Source organism: Pantherophis guttatus, chromosome 2 (assembly GCF_059756535.1).
Source record: "Pantherophis guttatus breed Tessera chromosome 2, ASM5975653v1, whole genome shotgun sequence".
In the NCBI taxonomy this organism is placed as follows: domain Eukaryota; kingdom Metazoa; phylum Chordata; class Lepidosauria; order Squamata; family Colubridae; genus Pantherophis; species Pantherophis guttatus.
In genome coordinates this window covers 167,561,047-167,584,077 of record NC_142064.1, presented here as the reverse complement: position 1 = coordinate 167,584,077, position 23,031 = coordinate 167,561,047, and the positions used below count along the sequence as shown (strand labels likewise).

The following is a 23,031-nucleotide window of genomic DNA, read 5'->3' as shown; positions in this document are numbered from 1 at the left end:
TTCAACAAAGAACATTGTAGGACCATGCTGATCTTCTCCCAGTATTATTAATATTATACTGTAGTACCCAATATCATTACTATATGAAAATAAATTTTAAAGAACAATAATGACATGTTTCTTCTTTACTTTAAATTTATAATATTCTTACCTTATATTGAGAAAACAATTAGCTCTGTTACCAACAGCAAAATAGTCAGCTGTAGTCACAATGTCAATTCCATGTGGAAAAGTCCCCTATGAAAGGAGAGAAAAATAGAAATCATACCTAATTCCCAATTTTTACTTTGAAAAGTTGCTAGCACATTATTAGAATAACTTTCCTCTGGAAAAAAGATATATATTCTGCTTTATAAATTCAATCACAGAATGAAACTGTTGTTGGTAATTATCCAACTTAATTTCCAAAAATTACTGGTTGATAGAAGACAAGCATTAAAATTGTTAATACAAAATGCTGAAGCATATTCAATATTCTTCAACTGCTTGGATGTGCACAGTCTATAGCTCAGTTTTCAGTAATTCTTACTAAAATCTCAATAAATCAGAAGGCTACAGATGCATTTTAATGCATATGTTTAAACTAAACTTAAACAGAATATAGGGTGATTCTGGGTCAAACCTCCCCATATCCCACCTTCTCCTACATTTTCCTGAGCAAATTTTAAATGAAAAAATAAATTGATATTTATATTTGTATTTCCCCGAATTACAATATAACCTATTACACTTTATCAAGTTCCAGACCACATAAAATGAGTATTTGCATTCAGTGAGAACAAGTCTCCTTCAACTCTCATAACAAGACCAGGGAAAGGAAGGGGTGAAAGCACCAGTAAAATGTATGAACGCAGGGAGAAAGGACTACAAACCATTATTGATTTTACTTAGAATTTAGGAATACTTGAGAACAATTGTGAACTTTTTATAAATCTCTGCAGTCCCTGAAGAGCACTATCTAAAAAAATATTGCCGATACTTAGATGGTCTTCCAAAGTAGATATTCTGTATGATCTGTTTACTTATTCACAATGCTTACAAACTGTTCCAATTAAAGCCATCTGGGTGGCATAGAATTCCTCATCTTTATAAATTCATATTAAAAGCAAAATTATACAGATCAATATAAATATTAACCATAAGACAAATGAATATAGAAAAAATGTAAAGTACTGTATATAAGAACCAGAACTACCCAGTAAGGTAAATAAAAATGCACTTTGAGGTACACATTTTAAGACCACCACAGCCAAGAAAAAAAACAACAATTTTATAGTATGAAACACATAAAGAAAACAAATTATATTTTATAATCAACCAAACACACCATTAGAATAAATATTTGGGTATTAACTTGGTAAAGAAACAATGCCAATATCAGCACTAAGGGAAAAAGTTATCCCAAACCAAGAACAATTGAGAAGGCATACTTAATTTTATGTGCTCCTCTTTATTACAAATTATATATTGCCTCTAGAATACAGATAGTCCTTGACTTACGACAATTGTGTCCAACATTTCTATTTTTAAGCAAGTCATATGTTAAGTGAGTTTTGCTCCATTTTATTACCTTTCTTGCCGCAGTTGTTAAGTGAATCACTGCAGTTGTTAAGTTAGTTACACAGCTGTAAATCTGGCTTCCCCATTGACTTTGCTTGTCAGAAGGTCACAAAAGGGACCCTGGGACTCTGCAACCATCATAAATTTGAACCAACTGTCAAGCAGTTGAGTTTTGATCATATGATCATAGGGTTGCTGCAAAGGTTGAAACTGTGAAAAACAATCATAAATCATTTTTTTTAAGTGCCGTTGTAACTTTGAATGGTCACTAAACAAATTGTTGTAAGTCAAGGACTACCTGTATTGGGTAGTCCAGGACTACCTGTTCCTTACGTTAACTCTGACATCTCATTAGTTTCCATATGACCAAAACTTGCTTTCAGTTTTATTTATAAATAAATTTGCTATAAATAACCGTGTTAATGGTATAGTTTGTATTATTATATAATAGTTATTACATATATAGCACATGCAATAACATTTTTAAATGATCCAAGTATAAAATGTATTTATGACAACTATGTGTCTCAAATAAATCCTTCAGAGCAAAACAGACACTTTGGATTCTAAAATGTTGCAAAACAGCACCCACTCCCTTCCATTTTAAATTACTGTAGTGTCATTTTGGACACAAGTATGAGGGAGGGAGGGAGGGAGAGAGAGAGAGGTGGGAGAGGAAGAGGGAGAGAGGTGGACTTCTATTTTTCTGGTTGTAATTTGAGTCATTGCCTGTGCATCTTTTTCATACAAAAAAATTAACAGTATATAATCTGCTACCGAAGTTTCAGACTTAACTACTAAAAACAAGTTTATTTTTCAAAAAGATAATCTTGCCCATTCAATTCTATTCCTTATTTTCATGATATGATCCCATATCACACAGCCCAAGTATTTACATTTACATAACTACTACACTTGTTTTATTTATTTGAAATTATCTATATAACCCACAAAATTTACTTGGCATAATTTGAGTAACATTTGTAAATCTGGTAAACTATCTCCACTAATCATTTCAGTCATAACTGGATTATTGTTAATGCAACTGCATAATTTATTATTTATAAATGACATTCATAATAATACTGCATATGCATCATTCAATCATACAGGTAGTCCTCAATTTACAACCACAAATTGGTTACCCAATTGGGAATGTCACAAATGGAATGTCAGAAATGGGATACTGTAACCAACATTAATGCACAAAAATTGCCAAGTTCCTGAATCAAAGTCACATGACAAGAGAGATACTCTGACGGTTTTAAGTATAAGAGCCAATTATAAGTCAGTTGTTTCAGTGCCCTCATAACTTGGGGTTGAATTCCTTTCCTGATCTTTTGATCCATTTATTTGTGGTTTTCCTTATTTAGGTTTTTACTTTTATGGTATTCTTCTGTTAGCCTTAAAATTGCATTTGTCATCCATTTCTTCTTTCTTTCTTTTTATCTGAGAATCTTTGTGTGTGTGTGTTATTAATCATTTCTCAGTTTTCCTTTGCATCACCAGTTTTCCTTCTGCAGTTTTCCTTTGCATGCATAATTTTATAACTATGTTTTAGTAATAACATCCATGATAATAGTTTATTCATATCAATCTACTATTTTCATTTGTTTTTGATGATTTTCAATCTCTCATTTCAGTTACTACTGAATTATTTTCTACCACTGTACTTTCCTTTATATGCTTGATTATTTTCAATCATCTCTCATTTCAGCTATTACTAGATTGTTACTAGAATCTTTATCTGTTCCTAGATGTTTTTTCATCTTAAATCTTTTATGCTTTTGTGCATTTGCAGATGATTCTCAAGTATATAAACTCTTAAGATATTCATTTATAACAGTATTGATAACTGTATATTGCTCTTCTTCACCAACTGTACCAAAATATCACCAGGTTCATATCTAATATACAGACCATATTAAATTATCAGATCTTCATAATTATTTTTCCCACTGTATTGGCCTATTAAGATGATTATTTCATATTATTTTACCAACTGAAGTATGCTCTCTTATGTGCCGTAGAGGATGTTAATACAGATAAGATATCTTGATAGTTATAATATTATAATATTTGGGTATAAAATTATTTACTTCCCAGGATCATTACTGGACCTCCAATATAATACCAATTCTAAAGTAAAATATTCCTTCAATTATTGTATCAAGTTACCCAGATCTTTTCCAACACATCTCATTTATCCCTAGGATATCAATTTGTAATCTCTTCATCTCCTCCTTGGCAGAGTTCACAAGCTTTTCTATTTTGCATAAAATGTTAATGTTCTAGGCTGAAATCTTCACCACTGATCTGGAGATTCTTCAAAACCCTTTATGATTTTCTTTTCCCAATGTCTCAAGTATATGTAGTAATATATACCTAAGAAATATTTCTGCAAAGAAGAGTCACTTCAATTTGGAAAAATGAATAAAAATGCAAGTATACAATGGGGGATACTTTTCTTGGTTAACAGTATATATGAGAAGAATTTATAGCTGATCACAAGCTGAATGTCAGTCAGCAGGATAACATGGCTACAGAAAAGACAAACACAATTTTAAGATGTATCATTAAAATCCTGATATTTTTACCATGGCAACAATATATCCATCATAGTCTACACTGATTACCACCCTTCTGTTTATATCACTACATTTCAAGGAGGGTTCAGACAAATTGAAACAGATCCAAAAGATAATGAGCATTATCAGATTCAACACTCTCCTATATAGAAAGACTGTGTGAACTAAAAGTGTTTAATCTTGAGAAAAGGCAACTGAAAAGAAACATGGTAACGTTATCTAAACACTTGAAAAGTTACATACCAGAATGCAATATTCTCTATTTGAGAAGGCAAGGCCTGGAATAATGGCTCTAAGTTACAGAAAGGCAGTTTACAGTAAATGTTAGGAAGTTTTCTATCAATAAAAAAACAATGTAAAATCATATTAAAAGAAGCACTGGAGAATAGCACAACTACATAAAACAGGACAGCAATATAAGAGGCAATAAATATATATCAAAAAAATCAAATCAACAACTTGTAACAAAAGACTAAAGTTCTCAAGCAACAACTTTGCTTTTTAGGTGGAAAAATGAAATGGGCTTCATATGGCACCAAAATACCAAACTACAGTAAGTAACAGGTAAGATTTCATGGAGGGGAGAGTCCACAGAATGACCATTGAGGAAAACCTTCCATATGAGAAGATCATGAAGAAGTGCCTCAGGTAATGAATAAAGAAATAATTCCTCTTTATTTAGGCAGAGGTTTGTCCGCCAAATTTGCTGCTTGGTTCCTGGACATTTCCCGGGAGCCAAGCAGCAAGCTCGGTGGACAAACCTCTGCCTAAATCTACCACCCAAGCCACAAATAATCTCTACAATCTCTAAATTGGATTACTGCAATGCCCTCTACATGGGGCTGCTCTTGGGGTGCACCCGGAGGCTCCAGCTGGTCCAGAATGCGAGCACGCGGGTTGTTACGGGAGCCTCCCGTTACTCCCGTGTAAGACCGCTCCTGCGCGAGCTGCACTGGCTGCCGGTAGCCCTTCGGATCTGGTTCAAGGTGCTGGTGCTTACCTATAAAGCCCTTCATGGAATGGGCCCGGGGTACTTGCAGGACCACCTCCTACCGGCCTCCCACCGCCCAGTGTGCTCACATAGGACTGCCCTCCTCCGAGTGCTTGCGGCCGGCGGCCCCCAGGATGAGGGCGTTCTCTGTGGCCGCACCGACCCTCTGGAATGGGTTACCCACCGGGCTCCGGACGGCCCCCGACCTCCGCACTTTCCACGCTGACCTGAAGACATGGCTTTTTCAGCAAATTCCCTGATCTGCCACGAGGGTTTTAAATTGTCTGGGGATTTTAATTTGGCTTATTTTAACATTATTTTATTGTTATGTTGTTTTTTATTCTGTGAGCCGTCCCGAGTCCTACTGGAGAAGGGCAGCATATAAATTTTGATAAAATAAAATAAAAATAAATAAATAAACCAGGAGTGTCAAAGTCGTGGCATAATCCAAAGTGCTGAATTAGATGGACCTATGGTCCAATCCAGGAGGGATGTTATGCTTTTATGTTCTTGTGATTATTTTGTACTTTATTTTGAAATAGAATAATCATATAAATTTGTAACAGCTCTTAAGGATTTGGACATAGAGTCTAATAAATTGAAATTACATCAATTATGTCAACACTGCAGGTTAAGAAGTTGAAAATACCACCCACTTAAAAAAAAGATGAAGTCAGAGTAGGGTGTTTACTCGTAGCATTTCTTGATAATGAGACAGGTAATTTTGCCTTTATAAAAACTGTTGGCATGACAACATACAGAACTGAACATCCTACACGTTTGCCACACTTCTACTTGGGACACACCACAGCCTATAATCTACTCCTTCTTGGATTTAAAACTCCCTTTTCTTTCTCTGAAAAACCAATCTAACTTTTTGTTATTACTAATATTCAAGATATATGTCCTATGTATGTAATAAATACCAACATTTGAGCAAGATAAGAGGCTAGGTACAAGGATCATAAGCTGGTGTTCCAAGCAAAGGTTGGTAATTTATAAAAAGCAATTTGGCTAGGGAAAAAACCCTTACATTCAACTATGATCAAACCATAAGACGCATCTCCAAGCAACATCCAAATAATTAGAACTAAAATATTCAGAAAATTGTACTGATAAAAGAAAGAACTAAGCTAAACTGACTTTTAAGTATCTTCTCTCTCTCTCTCTAGCACTATCATACTCATCAGGTGAACCAGACTATTTTGCCATCTCAGTGAGAAATAGTCAATGGAGGGTGTGGTAACAGCCACCTCAGGGTGCAGAGACATCTAAAGGAGTGGCTTGGATTTCAGAACAGGTAGGAGTCAGGACTAACATTAAATACAAAAGTTGACAAATCCCTAAGGCAGCAAAGATTGAATACACCAAGCATGAACATGTACTGGGTATCAAAAACAAAAAGAAAACCAAATGTGGCTACAAGCAACCCAGATTTCTAAACTCATCACCATGGAGACTTCAGTGAGGATGCAATTAAAGTCTCCGTCTTTCTTGATTCTTTTAAAAAAGAAGATGGTTATGTACAAAGTAGATAGTCAGGTTCTAACATCAACTCTGTATCATAGAATGCTTTATGAGTCATGTCCCATTGTTAAATAAAAGTGGTAGTTACAATTCAGTGCTTCATTCTGAAGATCACTAAGCAGCCTCAAGCTACCCAGAAAAAAACAATATGTTAAAGGGCTATAGAAAATACCATGGGTCCTCTTGAGAAGGAGTATTTCGCCTATGTTGTCTCTATCTTATTTTTTTATTTTTCTATATCTTATTTTTTTCTTTTGGTGGATTTTTCACACTGAATATTAATTATGAGAATTGGTCTAAATTATGTTAAACTGCAGGTGAAGCATTTATAGTTTCAATTATAAATTGTTGCTTCAGGATAGCATAATCAAGACTAAGCTCATGTTAGACAGGAAAGAGCTTAAACTTTTTTTTTTTTTAATGCTGTAGATACAACATAATAATTTTTTTCAGTGTGTCATCTTCATTGCAAATGAAGGCTTTCTCTGATAGAGAAAAGGAAAGAATATAATTTTCTTCCGGCCTATAAGACTTGTGGTCCTGATCCAGAGGCAGGGCCGACAATATTTAAAATGGTAGAAGTGTGATAGTACATTACATGGAACACCTACTGTACTCTGTTTTGTTTAAATAATGCACTTGCTTTTTGGTGTGAAGGAAAGCGTATTTATTTATTTATTTATAATATTTGTAGATTGGCAAATTAAGACACTGTGCAGTGAACAACAAATCAAGTATAAAGAGAAAACAGCAATTTAAAAGGAATCAATCTGAAACTATCCTTTGAGGGAAGAATTTGGGTGTATTTTTAATTAAAACAACTCTAGGCAATTCAGTACATATGCTGAAAGAGTAAAACTATATTAAATGAATGATTCATCAAGGAACAGGTGCCCAAAATAAGGTTGCAGTGCATTTAAACCAGCATAATATGTAATGCAATGGGGCATTCCAATAAAGGATTTATTCAACAAATTGCATTTTTGGGATTTATAATATAATCAGATGCTAATGGAACAAAACTAGATTCTCCTTTAATCTAATCCTCTATTAAAAAAAAATCCATATGCAGCTATAGAAGATTAAACTATATACGTATATTTTATATACAAATCCAATAAATGGACATTTTACTGTTTTTATTCTACTGTTTTTATTCCTTTCTGAAAATTTGTAAAAGTTTCAATAGTAGATGAATTCTAAACCAACAGGATTTATTTCGTTTTCTTTCAGAATCCATAAAGGTCTAAAATACTAACTCAAAAGATTAGGTAAAGAATAGTTAAACAAGGTCCCCCTGGGATTTATTTTCAGACAGATAATATAGAATGGGACAAATTTCTTCTATTTCTATTTTTCTGAAATAGTCCTATTCTTATTATTGTTCCCTTTTCCCAATTGTCCTACAAGGGCTTCTGCTTAACATTATGCAAACTACAGTACTATGAATATTGGTAAATCAATGGCAACTTGTCATCCAGCAATGTAATGGAATATCTCAGTTAAATTTTACTAAATTATTTATGTTCTTCATTGATAAAAAGGGACATTTTGTTCCAGGAATAATTTGTCTAACTATAAGCTGAATGACTTCTGACTGGTTGCTCTGATAACTGTATATATTCACCCATGTGGTATGGCTATAGTATTATTATCATCCTTCTCATCCTCTCTACTACACCCTCTTATTGGTATCATTATTAGGATTATTATTATTCTGTTGCTTTGCATGTACACTGAGAGCTTCTGCACTGGAGACAAACTCCTTGTGTGTCTAATCACACTTGGCCAAATAAAGTATGCTATTCAAAGCAGAATCCATAGACCAGCAGAATGTAAGGCAAGGTTAGATAATATGAAGATGATGAGCAGTGATTTTAACATTCATATAACTATGTGTGCACAAGAGTCCAATTCTATCAATTAAAACTTCAAATCCCAGTCCTATGGAAGTTTAGTTGGAACTAAATGAATCAAATGCCCAAGTAGCTGACATTATAGATATTCAGAACTCTCTAAAAGGGACAAACTCAGGAACTGCTTCAGTAATCATCAAAAGGCTCTTATGTTCCCCTGCAGCCAAAAAGACCAACAAGATAAAGTCCAGAGAAGCTGAGTTAATTTAGAAATTAATTAAGATTTTAACTCTGATATTCCATAGATTAAAAAGAAGGAAGAAAGAAATATGGATTTAGAAAGTTTCTACATTAAGGAAACCTGTAGTTTGATGGTAGGATTTTTAAGTAAGGAATCAGCAAACTATTCGATATCAAAATTTAGCAATGCAACTTGCTGAAGTCTAGAAATAAACTGTAATGCCGAATGTCATCAATAAATTGCTTAGAAGCAGACTTAAGATTCTAGGAACTGTGAAATGGCAGTATAAATTAAAATTTTTGATTTAATTTATACTGCCATTTCACAGTTCCTAGAATTTCTGAATTAATGTCAATGCTGTTATCTGTTTAAGATTATTTTAAGTAGTACTTTTGATAAACAACTAAGTATATTACCAATATAGGTGTTTTTAAAAGAATCCTGAACAGACTTAGGATATCCATATTAACTAATCAATGGTTTAAAGGTTTCAAAGACTAAAAAGTATGTTTCTCGTGATTTAAAGGTAAGAAAGGGAACATTTGTTTCCTTTCATGTTTTATTGGACACATCTGAGAATGTTTAAAAAGAGTTGGCCATCAACCTCATTATAAAATGGTGAAGGGACATTTACTCCTATGATATGGATTTTCCCATTGTATCTATATAATATTACCATGATTGATACAGTTTAACCATGGATATAATTTTTAACAAAATATTATCAATAATTTACAATTATATAAAGAACTATTCTTCAAGTTTGGAAAGATTACATGCAGTGGTGGGCTGCTGCCGGTTCGGACCAGTTCAGGCGAACCGGTAGTTCCGATGATCAGCTGTCCCCGCCTACACATCCCCGCCCTATCCCTGTCCTATATTTCCTTCTTTTTGGCTCAGATGATTCACACAGCACAGCTGATTTCCATGCCTCCACTGTTCTACGTACTGGGGCTGCCTTAGAAGGTAAGCAGCTGAGCTTCAAACTGCTCTATTTTGAACGCTGCACGCAAGTGCGCGCTCACAGAACCAGTTGTTAAACCGGTTGCAACCCACCACTGATTACATGGTCATAGTATTACAATTTTGGTTTAATAATGTGTGTTGTTTCTGTCTAAACTGGATCCCAATTGGTAAAATGAAAAGGCCAAATAATATTATTCCATGTGATGCTGAAATGACATGTTTAAAAATTGAGTTGAGTGATTTGTATAAATAAGGAATTTCTGATCCTTTGATAAAAGTTTTTTGGGGGGGACGAGGGACGTACATTAAAATAACAGAACATTAAAAATAAGGAGTTAAGTAAAAAAAATCAGACAAACAGAACCTGTAAGGATGATATATATTTAAGACATATTGAACGATATGTAGAAAGATATTGATACATGGATAGTTTGGAATAGTTTAATTTCAATATAAAATATTAAGATACAGTGGCAGTTTTTTTAAAAAAGTATGCATCTTCTCATGTCCTTCTGCTGAATATTTCTAAAACATGTTACAAATTAATAGCTTTTTATTAATTAATATATATTACATTCACTTTTTGAGTGCAACCTTCAATGTACCACAAAAAACCTATTATGCTTCTCAGTATAAAAATAGCTGACCCCCCCTCACCCAGACATCATTCTTAACAGAACGAGAGATAGGGTTGTCTGACAAAGAGAGTAAGAAATAATATTTGCACATGCTGATTTCTGAAAAGCTCCGGTCTAATACAAATTAAATACAGAAAAATATTCTGAAATCATAGAAAAATATTCTGAAATCATAATTTCTGAAACATCATAATATCATTTTTAAGACTGGAAGGTAATTTTAGATTTCAAAATCATTTAACTAAATTGACCAAACCTCTTATTCGCTGCTAGAAGTGACAAAACACCTACACTTAATTTTATGCTTCAGTGGATTTACAAAAAATTAAATGAAAGGGTTTATGTTTTTTTTCCCCTAAGTTACCTTACCTGTCTACCAACATTCTCCTGGAAGGCAGCCTAAGAACAGAAAGAGCAAACATAAAAAAATGAGTCAGGTTGCTTGCAGATAAACACCAGATCATGAATTCAAAACAAACACGCAGCAATATAAATGACCCATGGGCTTTATTTTAAAATGAAAAGTCAACTTTGTTAGCTGAATATGCCCTTAGGCAGTTGTTATGTGCTAATGCTCTTTTAAATTTATATGCTTTGTGTGAACAGTTTAGAAATGGGTGTTTATTAAAATCAGACACACCCAGAACAGTGGCCTTCATTGCTGATACAATGCTTCCAGTAGAAATGAAAAGACAATGCCCTTAGAATACAGCTACTGAGAGAGATTTTCCAGACTACTTCCATAAAGTAATAAATGTGCAGTGTGTTCTACGTTTAACATTTTCATATATCTAAACTTCTCCTTTTATACATTATATGAGATGATACATAGCATTAACTTGCTTGGAGTTATTTATAACTCATTTATAGACTTCATAAATAAGTTTTAAAATGCAAAACATTCCGATTTAAACATTGGATCAATTATTATTTTGTATTTTTTAAAACTCAAGTATCATATTTCAGTACTGCATGAGAAAGAAAAGGGAGATAAACGAGCTTGACTGATAAAACCACATTATGGTAAGATTCAAGTATTTGGGAGAATGAAGAGTAGAACTCTGTTTCTCAGAGCTCAAAATACATACTTAGTTGGCAAAAATGGTTGCTTAAATTTTTTTGTACCTATCATATTGTACAAATTTAAGATGACAATATTAACATATAACTTTAACCAGTTGATATGATTTTGCCAGTTGAATTTGGCCATGGAACTTTTTAAACTATGAACCCAAACAGTTGATAATTATACTGTACTTAAGGACTTAAGAACCCTCAGATACACCAATGATTCTCTCTGCTTCAATGAAATTTAGAAGAAATCTTCTGTTCCCCATAACCTCTGAACTTGTCCTTGATTTTTCTGGCAATTCCAATGCCACATGAAAAAAGTAAAAATGTCTAACTTAAATGGTCAGGTTTCAGAAAATCACTTTTCTGAATCAATAAGATACATCCTGAATAAAAAATGCTCCAAAGTGAATATGATTTCATATACTATAAACTGAAACACTAGTAAATTCCATCTTTCTGCTGGTTGTTTCTTCAAAAAAAAAAGTGTGTATTTGTGTGCGTTTATACATCTGTATCTGTCATCAAAACTAAAATTCTAGGTAGTTATTGTATATATAAGAAGGAAAGGAGAAAGAGGGAATATGGTAGAATTTACACTGAAGGTAAATCATTTTAACAATAATAGGGGTCTAAATGCCCCAAAATATTTCCATAGAGCAATTTCAGTCTTCCTTTCTTATTTATTTATTTAATTATTTATTTAATTTTTATACTGCCCCCTCTCCCGAAGGACTCCATAAACAAAAACATTTTTTTTCTTTTTAGAGGTTGCATTCTGTTTATAACTCCTCTTTCCAATGACTGGAACAGAGCTGTATAGGATAGCAATAGGAATAGCACTTAGACTTATATACTGCTTCACAGTGCTTTCACATCCCTCTCTAAGCAGTTTATAGAGTCAGCATATTGCTCCCAACAATTTGGGTCCTCATTTTACACATCTCAGAAAGATGGAAGGCTGAGTCAACCTTTAGCCTGGTGAGATTTGAACTGCCAAATTGCAGGCAACCTACAAGCAGCAGAAGTAGCCTGCAATACTGCACTCTAACCACTGTGCCACCACAGCTCAGGATTAAAACAATTTCAAGGCAGCTACTCAAATTTAACAAAGACTTGCTGCCTATTTACTTTATGAAATTCCATGTTCAATTCTTTGGGCAAATATATTTAAATATACTAAATCAAATATGCTGTTTATTATAAAATCAGTTTATTCATGAATAAACCAATTGATTTCAATGAGTTTCCTACATTCATCTAAGCTGTATGAAAACATGTTCTCATATAGATATATACATACAGATTCTCTCTGTATATACACGCATTCACAAAAAAACACAGACACATACAGACGCACACACCAATACAAACATTGCACATTTAATATATAGCTAAATAGCTAAATGTGAAATATTTTTGCATATTCTATTAAAATATCAAGTAATAAAATATTTCTCATTTTCTCTGTTGGACAATGATTTTTAAAATACAAAATTGATGTTTTTGGAGAGTTTGCCTATGTTTGTCTATCTTAGATCAATAGTATATTATAAGTGATATACAACTAGTTTGACATCTAAGTAAATTTCAGTAATTAGCAGGAACTGCCTTCAGATAAGATTCTTTTTCTACCATTACGATGCAAAGATGACAACTCAGCCTATTTCTAAAATTACACATAATTCCCACAGACATCAAAAGAGAACTGAGCAAGTAACTTGGAACAGTTTAGTATATTTTTAATTTCACAATATAGCTTGTCCATCTATTCAAATTAACAAGTTTTAAATTATGTAAATTAAACTCATCAATCTGTTTTATTCTCTGAAACCAATAATTTGAAGAAAAATGAATTCAGCGAAGATATAAAATCATATGCAGACTAAATTTGAATGAAACTATGACTTTGTTGGAAGAGTGAGAGAGGTAACTAGTTACGGTAATTAATTCTGCTTTTTGGTGTTGAGTCATATTACATCTGTCTAAACTTGAATTATTGGTAAGTATCCAAAATGCTATTGGCTACTTATTTCTGCTTCTATCTATTGTTATGTCATGGGAAAACACAATTTTCATTCTAATAAACTGAAATAATAGCACTTTTAAATTACTAATTCTTGGTTTAACTCACAATCAGTATTGTAGATTTTTGTAAGAAATATTTAATTAGCATTAAATATTTGTATTCAATAGTTAAACATGCATTGGAATGTGAACATATGATGCCTATGGAGTGACGTTTGTTTCAGATTGTACAAATAACAACTACGAAATTGCTTCAGATTATGGAAAAACTGATGGAAAAGGATATAAAAAAGATACAAATACAATACATATCTTAATGTTTTGTAATAAATATTATTCTTCAAGAGGACATACGTATAATACATGAAAAGTAAAGTGCTAGCTGATAATATGAAAATACTAAATCAAGCTTTTTTTTTTAAACCAAGAATGAAATGACATAGAAGATAAGAGAAAAATAGGATTTCTAACATCCGTGCCCAAAGAAGTGACCACAACAGAAACTGGTAAATAACTATAATTATACAGAAAAGACAGGTATGAAACAATCAAGACTGATAAACTGATTAGCTTTTTTAGATTTTTAGAGTTTACATCTGATAACATAATGGAAAAAGAAATGTGTTTGTGTTAATATGAAGGTAAGGATCAGAGGATCTGACAGTAGTATCTAAAGCTTTTCTTTAATCGTTGGTTCAAGATCCAGGACTGAATTGAGCTTGTTGATTTTCTCAGAAAGCAGAGCAAAGCCTGAAGAAAGGGAAATTCCTCCCAGCAGAACATGTGGGACAAAAGAAATGAAGTTTTTCTTCACCTTGCCTTCTCACCCTATCCAGTCAAATATGTTAATAATGGTTAATACAATATGTTGATCCTTATGTTTGCTGTAATCCAACCAACAGATTGAATAAAAAGACTCTTTTTAAGTCTTTTAAAGATCCTTTTCTATATATGTTAAAAACTTGAACTGAAATCAAAATCATCCAGTGGTGACATAACAGAAAGATCACTCTGTTCTTTCAATCTTGGCTGTTCCTTCATACAATTGGCATATATAAAAACAATGTTATAAAAACAATGAAACAAAGACAATACACTTTACACATGAAGAATGAGACATGAGATCCAATGTTCTGTTTTTATGTAAACCTAGGAAGTAAAATATTTGAAATAGCTACTGAACAACATAAGGTACTGCTGAGCAAAATCATCTCAATACTATCCCATAGATTATAATTAAACTCACCGAGGCTGCTCTTCTGCAGTTAACATCACGGTCAAATATAGCAGCTATAATCAGGGCACTGAAAAGAGAAAGGAAAAAAAATACGTGTGTATGTGTATACACATACAAAGGCAAGTATATATAAAAGCAATGAACAATTTAACAAAATTTGTCTTTTGAAGAGCTATCGTTTTTGTCTAAGAGACTATACTAGCTGCATTCACTATACGAGAACATTGGTAAATTTAAAACTCTGTATTTGGTTTATAGTACGCTATAGTTATACCCAAGCAAAGCCTTTAAATTCATTGTTTTTTCAAGATTATATCAACATATGCATATTATTTCTGTTCTTGATTTGCATTGTTTTTAAATCATGATCTTATGATTATCTTACTTTATAAGACAGGACACTCTATCTCTCAATACTGATCACTCAATAGAGGCTAATTGCAACACAGGCCTAAAAGGGAGAACTTTAACAATTGTAACAGGAAAGCCATGTCAGTCTCTAGTAAAAATCAGGAATCTGGTAGCACCTTTTCAGACTAACGCATTTTATTAAAAATCATGAACTTTTATGAGCTACAGCTGAACAACTATAGTGCATATAAAAAGAAGAGAAAATCTGTAAGAGAATCAATTTGTATTCCAGTTTTTTAGTCCTTCAATGTGTGTATTACAAAAGGAGCTTACCAGACTTCCATCATCAAAAGGCCAGCATGAAAATACAGAAAGCGGTAACCTTCTAGCCGAAATGGCATCTATTTATCTACTCACATTTGCAAAAAATTGGGGCAAGTAACAAGAGCTCATCCTGTCAGGCAGCACTCAGGTCTAGAACCTGAAGTCCTGTCGCCCTGTTCTTCACACCAGTCACGCACACACACACCCTATTGCCTGCCGGTGCATATGTGCAGCAGCACTCCATTGCCAGACCTGGCCAGGAGAACGGCCTGCTGTGCCGCAGGAGAGCTGCTTGGAAGGCAGCCAGAGTGCGGTGTCCTTTTAAGGTACTTTGATGTGGAGGGGGGGGCATAAAGGGGCAGGCTGCAGGAAGCTGCCTTTTCTGCCAGTTCTGTGGGCGTGGCTTGGTGGGGGTCATGTGACTGAGTGGGCATGGCCAACTCGATGTCACTCACAGCAAGGTGCCACCCCAACATGACCCCCCCCACCAAGCCACACCCACAGAACCGGTAGTAGAAAAATTTGAAACCCACCACTGGCATGGATCCTTCTCTTTCTGGCAGCTCAGTTGCCAAAACTCAGGTATAAACCTTTCTATCATAAAATGAGATACACACTTAAAATGAAACTATTTCAATTGGTGAATCATATGGGCTTATTATTAGCCATAAATTACCACAACTCTTCTCATCAGCTTCTTTAATTATGATGAAAACCTAACTAATATAAATATATTCCTTTGTACTTTATTCAGCACATTGAAAAATGTGACTCTAATCAGGTCCAAGGGAATGAACAACAAACTTTAACATGAACTAACATGGTTTCTTTCTTTGCATTCTTCCTTTTAGCACAAACCAGATTCTCTGAATCACATTGAATAAAGTGGAATGATTCCATATAAGCCAAATGGCCAATCCTCTGAAAGTGATTAGGTTTGTGAACTATTGTTATATAGGTAAATCCTCAATTTACAACCATTCAAAGTTACAACAGCACTGAAAAAAGTGACTTATGACTTTTTTTCACACTTATACTCATTGCGACAATGCAACATCCTCATGGTCATGTGATCAAAATTAGGATACTGGTTCAGATTTATGATGGTTGCAATATCCCAGAATCGTTTTTTGCAACTTCTGACAAGCAAAGTGAATGGGGAAGTCAGATTCATCGAACAACTGTGTTACTAACTTAACAACTGCAGCAATTCATTTAATAACTGACAAGAAAGGTTGTAAAATGGGGCAAACCCCACTTAACAAATGTCTCACTTAGCAACAGAAATTTTAGGCACAACTATGGTCATAAATTGAGGATTATCTGTTCATGGTTACACATATTTATTTATCTACATTCACATACACTGTATGTACTAATCTCGACTAGGTGAAAGGGGCAGGAAGAGCCCCAATCTCTTCCTCCTTCTAAACTTTCTGGTGAGGCTTTATTGGTGGAAAGAATGAAGAGACTTCTTATCTCCTCCAGCATCCTGAATAAACTCCTAAGAAGGAAGCTATCCTATCGTTTGCTTTCTGCTCAGCCACTGTTCAGATGTTCAACATTCTTATAAAGGCTGCTTATTTGACTGAGGGAAGATCTGCTCTCTCACATCACAGGGCTTCCCAGCAATCCATTGAGAAGTTTCCTCCAGACTGCTAAATTGCACTAGGTATGGACTAAAAGAGTACAAGTAAAGAAAGTAAAAAATGAACCTATGGGACAGAAGCAATGCCAGAGGCGTTATCAGACTCATTATTAATTTTGAGTTCAATTTGTGATCATAAATCGAGGACTACTTGTATGGAGTGCAAATTCACTTAATATGTAACAGAAATTGCTCTTGAGAATGAACTCGTCAGGCAACAAATGTATTCGTGTAAAACTCTTCTCAGCATTTCATCACAGCACAAGATGTAGCTCTGAGCAATATTCATATTTCCTGATTCTGCAGGCTAATCTTGCCCTAGGGCCAAGTGGCTCCATTTACATGAGAGCCACACCTCTCTTTTCTTCTCACCATGCAGTACTCCAGGGAAGACTAAATTGCCTGCACTCCCACACTTCGACCAAATCTTTCTGAGTTGAAATATAGTCCAATCCTGAAGCACAGATAAAGGAGGAGTTTTCCCATCTTCTCAAGAGTAAACTTCAGTTCTAATTATTTTTATCTGTCAGTTCTCTAACTACTGCCAAAGCAACAAAATTATCCAGCAATTAAACTAAATAGAACTTTTAAGTAAATAATATCTTGAGTCTTTCTTAATAATTATAGAAACTCAGCATTATACTGTAACCTCCCATAAAGGAGCTTTTCAATAAATCATAAAAATATTATAATATTTGGCAGGGTTTTTTTTTTCTTTCGTTCAATCATGCCCAATCTTTTGAAGAATGCCTGGACAAGTCTCTGAAATTTTCCTGGTAAGGTTTTTCAGAAGTGGATTGCCATTGCTTACTTCATATGGCTGAGAGAAAGTGATTGGCTCAAGGTCACCCAGTTGGCTTTGTGCATAAGGAGGACTAGAATTCATAGCCACCAAGTTTTGAGACTGATGCCTTACCCACAATACCAAATTGGGTCTCATTTGGCATTTATCTATATACCGTATTTTTCGGAGTATAAGACGCTCTGGACTATAAGACGCACCTACCTTTTTGGGGAGAAAAACAAGAACAAAAAATGTTCTTACCAGCACCCATCGGTATTCATCTGGCTAGTGTCCTTGCAGCAAACAGCAAACAACCTGGTCAGCTTCAGCACGTTATCGCAGCCTGATTTAGCATGAATAGCTGATTGGTGGTTGGATCGGCCGCCCGGAATACCAACAATCAGCTGTTCCAGGCTGTGGGGATCACCAGAGCCTATCGCCACCTCCACGCATTGCATTTTTGGCCGTGTGTTGCGATGTGGCCGCCATGTGTTGTGTTTTTGGCATCCACATGCTCCATTTTAGACCCATTCCAGGCTGCAAGGATCACCAGAGCACATCGCCATGCTCCATTTTAGACCCATTCCAGGCTGCAGGGATCACCAGAGCACATCGCCACTTTGCATTTTCGGCTTTTGCGTGTCACGTTTTTGGTCTCCGCTTGCCCCGTTTTTGGCACCCGCACATCACATTTTCACCCGGTTTCAGGCAGTGGGTACCGCCGCCACTGATCCCCACTGCCTGGAACTGGCCAAAAATGCGATGTGCAGAGGCCAAAAATGGGACGTGCAGAGCCAAAAATGTGACACGCGGAGGCCAAAAACGGCCGAAGGGGAGCAGGCCTTTGGCAATATTCAGTGTGTAAGACGCACCACAATTTTCACCCACTTCTAGGAGGGGAGTGTGTCTTATACTCCGAAAAGTATGGTAGGTATATATATATATATATATATATATTACTACATTCCAAAGTAGTTGCAACAATCACCTGATCTACACTCTCTCATGATTTTTCTGATAGCCTTTTTATCCATGCTCACTAATAACAACACATTCAATTCTGCTTTCATGGCTTTCCATATCACAATTAGGCAATATTATGCACTGAAATTTACTTGAAAATATTATTCAATTTTTTGTACTCCTTTTTTTCTGTTATATTGAATATGTCCATAGAATGTGTTTAACTAGGTCAAAAGGACCATTCATCACGCCATGCAAACAGTTAAAGCCAATCAGTGTATGCATAGGTTATAGGCGTTAGAAGATATTAAAAGGGTAAAAGTTCCTCTTGCACATATGTGCTAGTCGTTCCCAACTCTAGGAGGCGGTGCTCATCTCCGTTTCAAAGACACCAGCGCTATCTGAAGACGTCTCCGTGGTCATGTTGCCGGCATGACTAAACACCAAAGGCGCACAGAATGCTGTTACCTTCCCACCAAAGGTGGTCCCTATTTTTCTACTTGCATTTTTTATGTGCTTTCAAACTGCTAGGTTGGCAGAAGCTGGGACAAGTAACGGGAGTTCATCCCGTTACACGGCACTAGGGATTTAAACCGCTGAACTGCCAACCTTTTGATCAACAAGCTCAGGGTTTTAGCCACTGAGCCACCGCGTCCCTATTAGAAGATATTACTTTAGGACAAACTAAGGGAGATACATTGTGAGATCTGAGAATACTTGGCTAAACCTGAACACAAAATCAATTCAACTTTGCTTGCAAAGATTTGTTCAAAGAGTGAACTGGTATTCTGTAAAAAGATAGCAACAATTTTGTTGTGGCTAAACAGATGGCTCTTCTCAGACAGAAAGAGTGACACACCTAAGGCTAGAACTAAGAGACAAGGAAAAAAAAAGTTAGATGATTACTGTTATTGGCTGTAAACCAAAGTATACTAATACAGGTGAAACTATGCGTCATGCTCCCAAAAGTTCCTGATTCTTAACATACAGTTTATTGCTGACCTACCACATTAAATTGTTACAACTAGAAAGCAAACAAACAAACAAACAAAAAGCACCCCAAACTTTTCTCATCTACAGCCACTTTAGTAAAAGAACTTTTATTGTAGGTAACAGAATCAACAGGCACAGTTCCATTCAGTTTCATAAACACATAATGAAACTGGTTAGCTATAACTATACAATATGTATATAAAGATATGTTTTGTGTACAACCTATAGAAATACATAGTTTGTATGTATACTGTACATACTTCTATATGTATACATATTTACAATGTATACATATACTATCATATATACAGTATATATATTTGATGCCCAAATGTAATGAAAATAGTATCATGAACTACTCCATGCCAACAAGAATCTAGAGTTAAAGCAAGTGCTTGAACTGTAACTATGATGCCATTTGTTTTATCTCCAGAGAATGTTTTCCAATAAGAATGCATTGAATGTGGCACAATCAAGAGGTTCTCCAAACGTTGGACAGATCTATACTGGATATGTTCTCTTATATAACCTGAATGCAAATATTTTAGATATTTTAAATAAGATCTTATAATAGCTCTACATTTAGCCTTTTAAGTAGTAATAATATGATGTTATTTCATTTCTTGAAAAATATTTTATTTAAAGAAATTGGTATTGGTATTTCGTTTTAAAAACTTACCTTGCAATCTGGTTAACAAAAGGCCTCAGTTCTAAAGGATCATAGGCGCGAGCAAAAGCCCAACATACATAGCAAGCAGAATCCCGTACATTGGAGCCAACACTGCAAGCTCCCCGTTTTTCATCGTAAGTTAGTCCTTTCAAAATCACAGGAACAACTGGAAGTTTTAAAAGGAGAAATATGAAGACACAGTCACAAAACCTGACTTTGTGAAAATTCAGTGTGTATTGAACTCTTTTTACCAACTATACAATTTTGGATATAAATAAAGATTTTACGTTTTAAAGATCCAAAGGTGACTTCAACAGAGCAATTCCTTTGCACTGCGAGCCTTTCTATTTACAGGTATCAGTGTCTATTATGTCATGACTCAGAAGAAAACACAACTTCCAAAGGCTATCACTGGAAAAAAAAATGGAAATTCTGATTGCTTATCCTATATTGTTAAATTGTTTTGCCTCTTCAATCCATGAGATTTGAAGAATACGTTAATTAGTACATCGCAATATCAATATCACTTAGACTTATATACTGCTTCATAGTGCTTTACAGTCTTCTCTAAGCGGCTTACAGAGTCAGCATATTGTCTCTAACAATCTGGGTCCGCATTTTACCCACCTTGGAAGGATGGAAGGCCGAGTCAACCCTTAGCCTGGTGAGAGTTGAACTGCTGGCTGCGAGCAGTTAGCCTGCAATACTTCATTCTAACCCCTGTGCCATCACAGCTCATCACAAACACAAGTTCCATTGATAGAACCACTGGTGTCAGTAGGTGCAAGAAAGTGTATGGATGACAGAGTCATTTAAGCACATATTGCTGCCTACCTATTGGGGAATTTAAGCTATTTTATAGCTTGCACAGCAAGCAAGTCAGAAGATATGGGTAATAATCTAAAATTGGTATTTTCTATATGTTCCATATATTTGGTTCTTTATTTTTCAGGGAAGCTGCCAACTATAAAAGTTAGTATTGCAGCTAAATGCTTTAGATAATGCTGCTATGCTATTCAGCTTTCAGGAAGATAAATGGAAAAAAATATGTTGTTTTTGTTATTATTGTTTTTTTATAGGCTTATAAATGTGAAAAACTGTATATAGTGCAAGTGAATTAGGAAGAAGCCTCTAGCTGTCAGTCAGAGATACTATGTTTGCTGTTACCATGTTGTTTATGAGATGCATTGTACTGGATCTATTCTTGTTTCCTTGTTGTACTCATTTTTGTGACTAGAGGCAAGCTATAAAAATGTGTTGAATTACTGTTTCTACAAATTTTGATTATAAATATTATATAAAATCATTTCTTTTTAAAGCTCAATTTCTGACTAAATAACCAAATAATCTTTCAGCAGGCGACATGGTATGAAACATCAAGCAGAGACTTCCATTTCACCTATTTTGGTTGCCCTAAGATGAAAAATGAGGAAATAAGGAACTTAATATGAACTTAATTCCTATGGCAGAACAATGAAAATATTTTGAATTTTATTCTCCTGGAACACAAAAAGCTTAAAGAGGATTCCACAGAACAGTTAAGAGTAGAAATGTTGTACTCCAAGCTCAGAAGACAAATTTTATTTGTTTCATGAGCATCCTTCTTAACTAGGGCCTGCTCTTTTGAACTCTGTTAACCTTTTGCATAATCACAATCAATATTTCAAATGGTAGTCCAAGAAAATGGGGACCCACAGATAAAAGTAGTTGCTCATTTGATGAGTCAAATGATTTTTTACCATAACAATTGAAAATAAAGGGGGAGCATATTTTAGTTCCAAAATATATAATGAGCAACAGATACATACATTCTCCAAAATTAAAAACCTTTTCCATTATACTAGGAAAAAAAGTTTTAGCAATTCATTAGCCATCCTGCAGCTTCCTGACAAATGTCAGCTGAAGACATTTGTGAATTAAATCTTTCACACAGTTCTAATGGTATGCTGCCAAAGTCTACAAATGTACAGGTTTCTCTAAAAGGCTTCCTCTTGGCATCTACCAGTGGGGTCATACAGTTTAAACACTATGCTTATTGAACTGTAATTTAAACAACTGCTGTAGCCAACAGAAACAACAATCTGAAGGGGAAAGAGAACCTTAATTTTTGCATATTCCTCACTTGGCCATAATTTGCCATCCAATTCTCACTGGATGAGTAAATACTAAAGTTGGGAAAGGTAGAGATTTATGCATTTCACACAGCACATGTTTAGTAATAAATACAGCCCGAAAAGAGTTCCACTCCCTGTTTTCATTCTGTGGTTTAACAATTAAAAGACTGAAGACGTGTATTCTTTCAGTTTCAATACTTGAAACAAGGAAGATAATTTAAAACATAATACATGCAAAGCACCTTAACAGCTAAGAGAATTTTATGAATTATTACTAGTATTAATCTTTCTGCTTTGATAGTTGTATCTTATCAAGCCCTAGCTTTCTTGTGGTTTCCCTATTATATCTGTAGCACTGTTTAGAATATCTTGTAATATGCAACAACTTTCAAATCTGAAATAAGAAACGTCTATTTCTTAACTGGTGTGAAAGCATAGCCTATAATACTAATAAACCTATTTTAAATGCTGAAATATTACA

At 34.6% G+C, this 23,031-nt stretch overlaps 1 protein-coding gene and 1 long non-coding RNA gene across 3 annotated transcripts in view; one reads left to right on the top strand and one right to left on the bottom strand.

Annotated features, from left to right (window-relative positions):
• Positions 1–23,031, bottom strand: part of TBCD (tubulin folding cofactor D) — a 146,906-nt gene that overhangs the window by 54,347 nt on the left and 69,528 nt on the right. For both annotated transcript variants that reach the window (XM_060688645.2, XM_060688646.2), the window contains exons 15-18: positions 20,446–20,602; positions 14,713–14,770; positions 10,737–10,766; positions 152–237 (exon numbers count right to left, since the gene is read on the bottom strand). In XM_060688645.2, coding sequence (XP_060544628.2) covers positions 152–237; positions 10,737–10,766; positions 14,713–14,770; positions 20,446–20,602 — 331 coding nt within the window. The remainder of the gene's footprint in view (positions 1–151; positions 238–10,736; positions 10,767–14,712; positions 14,771–20,445; positions 20,603–23,031) is intronic.
• Positions 6,314–14,402, top strand: LOC132710969 (uncharacterized). The gene is made up of 3 exons (XR_009621708.2): positions 6,314–6,439; positions 13,895–13,972; positions 14,202–14,402. It is a non-coding gene; the product is annotated as an uncharacterized LOC132710969 (long non-coding RNA).